We start from the raw sequence: 7,483 nt of genomic DNA, 5'->3' as shown, positions 1-7,483 counted from the left end.
TATAAAGACCATCACATAAATTCCCTGAACCAACAAAAGAGGTGTTTTTAAATAAATTGAATCTTTTATTGCGGAATGTAAAGGAATAACCATCAAGATCAAGTTTAGATAAAGAAACCAAATTTCGAGAAATAAAAGGAACATAAAGAGTCTGAAACAAATCTAGATAACAACCAGTATCTAGAAACAAACGAAAGGTTCCGATGGCAACAACTTGAACTTTAACCCCATTTCCCATGACTATGAAATTTTCATTTGGGTTTAAATTCTGGATTGTAAGGAAGCCCTGCATCGAATTAGAAACATGAACAGTAGAACCTGAGTCAATCCACCAAGTATTGGAAGGAACAACAGTAAGATTTGATTCGAAACATACGCAAGCTAAAGGCTTACCTTTCTTTTCGAACCATGCCTTACGTTTGAGGCAATCTTTCTGAACATGCCCAAACTTTCTGCAGAAATGGCACTTAACACTGTTTAGTCCCTTTTGATGAACCTCAATTACTTGAGGAGGTCCATTAACTTTAGGTGACTCTATCTTTTTGCCCTTCTTAGGTTTCTTCCACTTCTTTTTGGCTCCATGACTTACAAGATGAACAGAATGATATCCTTGTTGCTTAAGTCTTGCCTCTTCTTGAACAAGCATACTGGCCAATTCATTTACATTCCACTTATCTTTAATAGTGTTGTAATGAATTTGAAATGGCCCATATTGAGAAGGCAAGGAATTCAAGATAAATTGTACAAGAAAAAATTCATCCACATTCATCCCAAGAGCCTTTAATTTAGCAGCTCGATTTGTCATTTCAAGGATATGCTCATGCATCCCACGTGTACCATCAAATTTCATGGTGGTAAGTTCAGCCATCAATGTCCCAGCAAGAGACTTGTCAGCTGAACGGAAACGTTCTTCCACAGTTGTAAAGAATTCTTTAGCACTATCACATTTAGGAAGTGTTGACTTAATATTATTCGCTATGCTCATTCGCATAAACATAATGCTCAATCTGTTCGATCTTTCCCAAGACATGTATAATGCCTCTTCTTCCGCACTGCTTGAATCAGTAATAGCAGGCGGTTTCTCAGTCCGGAGTGCCAAATCAAGATCCAGAACACCAAGGTGAAACTGAACTTGTTCAGACCAGTTAGAGAAATTTGTTCCATTAAGAATCGGAACAGATGAAGCATGCGAATGTAGCGAAATAGGAACTGACACAGCAATAAAATAAATGCTCACTATATTAATGCTATGAGTTATCAAAAATAAAATAATATTTTAAGTAGTACTACCGCAATTCACCTTTGGGTGGAAATTACGATATACTAAAAATATATATATGATCATTATGGTGATTCCCTTTCACCTATAGGAATAATTAATAATGCATCCGTAATTCGATAGGTCCGTTACCTTTGGGTATCCGGTTCCAACTCTCAATTAAGGATGCACATTAATTATCCCATCTTAGTTTATCAATCACTTGAAAGGTGGTGCACCTTTGGGCCTATCCAAAATATTCATGTGATTAGAAAAACCGTCAAAAATTTGCAATGCCATTATCTTAATACCTGGGATATGGGTATTAAGTTTCTAACATACGACTTGAAATCTATGTATCCTTTTAGTTGGGTCACTTTGGTGATCACCAAACTATTTCATAATATAGATCTCAATTCGAAATAATGACAATGCAAACCGAATAGTCATAATATGCCTTTTTAACATTGATTCACATAAATATTCATGTTTATAGATAACAAAAGTAATACATGAAATAAAATAATCAATCTCTTAAAGACAACATTTACTGTCATAACATTAATTCAATTCTTTAAAGCAACAGTAAATTTGGAGCAATGAATTTTGCGAATAGCAAATATATTTACATAAAACTTTTGCATCTGTCAATATTTATAATTTGCATTAAATGATATTTCTAAACTGTGCACTAAGAGTTTTGCATAATAAAAGAAAGAGCTCGATTAATCATATAGAAATAAAGACATACATGTGTACACAATAAACATTGAGAAGGTTTATCGTTCATACGTACATAATAAAGACTGAACTAGCCTTTATTGCACATAACATCCACGAGTTCATGCTTTTAATGGTGCATATGTTTTGTAATTATGCACTTTATGCCAAACTCAGAATCATATATGCCAAACACGTACCAAAATGGCTTCTGAATATATTAGCAAAATGACATAAACCGTAACAGCAAAATATTTATTTTATACCATAATAATACAAACAATTAATAGCAAGTGCAATTCGTGTAGTAGGGTCCCAATTCTTTATTGTCCACGCAATAACTCTTTTAGAAATGATAACCTAAAAGAGATCACCAATATACCTATATGTTGGGACGTTTCATGAAGAGTATCATTAATCAGTCACATGTCATAAATCATAATTACGAAATAGGTGTACATGACATGCATAAATAAATATAGATTCCAAATTCAATGTACTATAATTATAGAAACCTCAATTTAGCATCTAGTCGTTTTAGTTTTGCATACACAAGTGACAAATACAAAAACATCACATTGGCATATGCAAAAATAAATTACGATAGATACGGATTTAATTAAGAGGTTAACTATTAATATTTAACATATTTCTTAATGGAAAATCATGAAAGTTACAACTAAGGCTCTGATACCACATGTAAAACATAAAATAGACATAACATACTATAACTTCAAGATCTTAACTATCATGAATTTCACAATAAATTGATAAAAGAAAACATACCAGAATCCATTGCTTCTTTAATTCTTCTTTAAAAGCCTAAATACTAGAAATCAGTTTCTCTCACTTGACCCACTTAAGGTACACGAAGATGATGGAAATTGCGTACATTTATAGGGCAGAGAGAGGACCGGTTTCCTTTATTCCTTTATAACTCAACTTCCCATCAAAGTAAGAGTTAATTTAATAGGAAACCACTTCTCTTAATTAATTAACCAACAGTTTATTAAGGATTAGGATTAAATAATCTCATAACTTAAGAAGCCTAATAAATACTCATATGTGCCATGTCATGTGGGATATTAAATTCTTACAGGGTATACTTAGAGAAGGTGAAGACTGACTTCAGCTTTATGCCATAGTACTAAGTTGCCGTAGATATTGCGAACACTGACAGGGGTGACAGAAAATTCCAATTTGCACCGATTTTGATTCAACACTGCTAGGTCTTTTAGCTGGCAAATTTGCAACTGAATTAGCATCGAAAATAAAGTTTGACTCAAATTCATTGTCAAAGCTAGTTTGATTATGAGTCTAATTAAGGCTGTCAAGTTGGTTCTTGATTTGGAGTCCAAATTGTGGTGAAAACTAAAGATCAGAGACTACCGGTCAAAGGAGTTCGAGTGCAACTTGGTACATCTAAAAGATCTAAGTTCCCGAGAGGCTTAGTCACAATGGTGGTCAAAGGACGGTCGAACGAGGAATTTAAGTATGTTAAAATTCAAGCTTCCGAGAGGCTCATTCGCAAGGGTGGTTGAAAAAAATTCAAACAAGGTTGAATAACTGAGTTTTACAAAATACCTCAAAGGGCCTTAGTTATTATCTCGGTCAAAGCTAGTTCGAATGAAAGTGTTACACAAGGAGCCAAAGAGATGTTTGGTCGCGGTCGAATAATGTTCAACCATGGTGTTTATAGAAGTAGATCCAAGATTATAAGTCAAAGGCCCTGTGGTACACTGTTTAAACACTGCAACTAAGAAAACAGAAAAACCCTAGCATGCTTTCAAACATTTTTTGATGCCCCGATATTTGAACCAGAAAAACAGTAAGCAAAAATCACCAGTTTAATTTCCACGTGATGTTACAACATTATAGATATAAATTTTGCAACGGAAAATACAATACTAAATTTGTTCTTCTAAAAGACAACATAAACTTCAAAAGAATGTACCGAAGCTTCTAATTCATTATATAAATTATTTACAATTAAAACATTATCGTTTATACAAAAGTACTAAAACATGCCAAACAAGGCATTAATAAAAATCTAACTGACAAACTTAACTCAAGTCAAAACTCCACAAGCTTGAGATCCTTGAGCACTTCAAGAAAAGACATCTAAGCACACCCATTAGATTACCCAAATCATCCAAACCTGTAAGCACTACAACAATATCTATGTAATTGTAAGGTTACCACAATCACACAGGCAAACAAATAAGTCAATTGATTCAATAATATAAAAGAATTGTCGATTTATTAAAGCAATAACAATTAATAGTGAATGAATGAATATGCATCGTAGTTGTCCTTTTGGTTTGAGTCTTAGATTTTATCTTCTTTTCACTCCTCTCATATCAAGGCTCTTCTCAGCCCATCTTAGCGACTGTTTGACCTCCCCCACCATATAAAGTTTACCTGTTTGCCTGGAGTCATTTTGCTCCTAACTTAGTCATTTATTATAAGACCTTTCGACTACAATTTTTAGTCCACTAGCTTGCCATAATCCCCCGCTGTAATCACCAACTTTGTTGAGAGCTATCATCTTAGCTATTTTATTACTTTTCTTAAACACAATATGTAACTTTCCAATAAAATCAATTAAGTGGTAATTGGCTCAATGGTTTGCCTTTCAGTCGATCTTATTCCACGAAGAACAAAACTCAAGGATCTCATTATCTCTTAAAAGAGTCTGCAGCGGAAGACTTTTCACTAATGGATAGAGATAACTATAATTTAAACTTACAATCACAATAAATAACATGAGTGAGCTTAAAGCATTATAACATAGATTAGCTCCCAAATGCCACGGTCAAAGACCAATAATTAAAATATGTTACATACCACATTTATTGTTCTGAAAACATAATTAAAGCCTACATTTAACAAGGTACAACATAAAGATCGATAATATCTATCATATCCTAGCGGGTAGCTACATTAGCATCATATATGAACTTGAGCCATACGGGGTCCAAATCCTAAAAAATGATCCGGATCAAATCCCTCACAACAACTAGATGGTTTTCAAGATCCATCTTCTACTAAAATATTTATAACAACATATATATATATATATATATATATATATATATATATATATATATAGGGAAATAGATATAAGAGTAAGTCTGACGACTTAGTGAGTATAAATGTACATGACGTACATGCCATTATATGGTGATCTTAGTTTATAAATGACATGTAACATTAATGTGAGTCATAATTTATTAATTTAATTATGAATGCAATATAAATATAGTAGATGCTGTAATATGAGAATCATGTCATCGTTCAACTCCTATCCCGATGAACCTGTAATATAAAGACTTCATGGTCACACTAGAGCTTCAGAATACCCTAAAATTGCATTTGGTCACAAGAGGGTCGATCATCTAGGGCTAAGGATCGATCCTCCATGCTAGAAATTGGACCATTATCGGTATATATATATATACACGTACCTTGCATGATAGAATTTTGTGGATTGCCAAATCTTAATATGGGACCACGATGCATATATTTTGCAGTCCATTTTTCACATATTTCTCTCAATTTACCACCATGTTTAATTGCTATATCCCCTATCTTTTAATTTTGTAATGTTCCCGCCAATTTATCATAGGGGTTATAGTGTCTCCACTTCGCGACTTAAAATGACAAAAATATTTGCACAAGATGAAAAAAATAAAAAATAAAACTAAAATTTTGATTTTGGTTTTATTTTTTATTTTTTATTTTTTTCAAAATAAAGATATTAGTAAATAACTTCAAACATAAAATACTCCAAATTCTTTTTCACCATTTATAACATTTCATAACACTTAAAAAAAGGAAAAAAAGAAAAAAAAAGCACATTAACAACTATACCTTCTTTATTTATTTATTTTTTTTTTTGTATTGTATTGTTATATGATAATACAATAGCCAGGCAAAAGCGTGTTGTCAATTTTTATTATTATTATTTTTTTTTCTTTCTAATGAGCTAATTTCGCCCCAATGAAATCAAATAAGTAGTAATAATTGGCTCAATGGTTTGCCTTTCAGTTGATCTTATTCCACGAAGAAACTTAAGGATCTCATTATCTCCTTAGAGAGTCTGTAGCAGAAGACTTTTCACCGATGGTAGAGATAACTACAATTTAAACTCACAATCACAATAAATCACATGAGTGAGCTTAAAGCATTATAACATAGATTAGCTCCCAAATGCCACGGTCAAAGACCAATCATTAAAATATGTTACATACCACATTTACTGTTTTGAAAACATAATTAAAGCCTACATTTAACAAGGTACAACATAAAGATCGATAATATCTATCATATCCTGGCGGGTAGATCCATTAGCATCCCATATGAACTTGAGCCACACGGGGTCCAAATCCTAAAAAATGATCCGGATCAAATCCCTCACAACAATCAGATGGTTTTCGGGATCCGTCTTCTGCTAAAATATCTATAACAACATATATATATAATAGATGCTGTAATATGAGAATCATGTCATAGTTCAACTCCATGTGGTTTACCCGAGATATTACATATTCTTGATTCTTGGTAGCGTTTACATTATCTCGATGGACATGTAATATGAAGACTTCATGGTCGCACTAGAGCTTCAGAATACCCTAAAATTGCATCTGGTCACAAGAGGGTCGATCATCTAGGGCTAAGGATCGATGCTCCACGCTAGAAATTGGCCCAAAGGTCCTTTTGGGTTCGAAACCCGTCCTGCTCCAGCTCAACTCAATCCCAACTAACCTTAGGGTCCATATTACTATGTCCCTTAACTAGGGGTAGGACCGGGACATTTCAAATGTTCTAACCGTTCTCAAAAAATATATAAAAGCTTTACTACTTGGAAGAAAATGTCGCTAAAAACAAATTGGGTTTTAACTGCACAAAAGAGGCAGCTGGAACAGTTTTTGCTTTGACTCCAGTAATCATACCATTGGAAACCTACGGTTCTTACTATTCTCCCTAGATGTCGACCACTATAAACGTGGCCAGAAATTCGGTATTACTGTTTTGACACATGCACCTTCTAGCTCTGCTTCATCTTTTACCGTTGGTGCCTTCATGACTGCGGTTCTCTCCACTATTATCTTGTCTTTCTTCAATTACATCTAATCACAAAATTAAAGCATTTGTACTCTACTTATCTTGAATGTAATTCTAGGAAAATTCTGAAATGTAAAGACCAATTGGCCGAAAGTAGTATATATTTTAATATTTATTTAAAAAAGTATCATTATCCAATTGAAGAGTTATAAGCTAATTCAGCATAGGTCCTGTATGATTGTCCCAGTGAGTAATTATTCATTATTTCAAGAATAATGTTTTTCCCTCTGATGAGTATATAGTTTAAAGGTGCAATTTACAATAAAATCCATTATTTAACTGTGAGGAGAAAAAAATTGTTTCTAAAATATATTGAATCATCTTTTTAATTGTCTCCCAACAGATCGATTAGATTGCCAAGAAAAAACCATTTTATTT

The 7,483-nt window shown here is 33.1% G+C and overlaps 1 protein-coding gene across 1 annotated transcript; it reads right to left on the bottom strand.

Annotated features, from left to right (window-relative positions):
- Nucleotides 1–251: 251 nt before the first annotated feature.
- Nucleotides 252–7,065, bottom strand: LOC148583026 (uncharacterized). The gene is made up of 3 exons (XM_088511783.1): nt 7,026–7,065; nt 394–1,209; nt 252–286 (listed from the first exon to the last, which is right to left on the bottom strand). Exons 1-3 carry the CDS (start codon nt 7,063–7,065, stop codon nt 252–254), a joined length of 891 nt encoding a protein of 296 aa, XP_088367909.1.
- Between the last annotated feature and the right edge of the window lie 418 nt (nt 7,066–7,483).

The sequence above is a fragment of the Corylus avellana genome, chromosome 11 (genome assembly GCF_965113065.1).
Source record: "Corylus avellana chromosome 11, dhCorAvel1.hap1.2, whole genome shotgun sequence".
Classification (NCBI taxonomy): Eukaryota; Viridiplantae; Streptophyta; class Magnoliopsida; order Fagales; family Betulaceae; genus Corylus; species Corylus avellana.
Note: the sequence above shows the minus strand (reverse complement) of the source record. Positions and strands in the feature narration are given on the sequence as shown.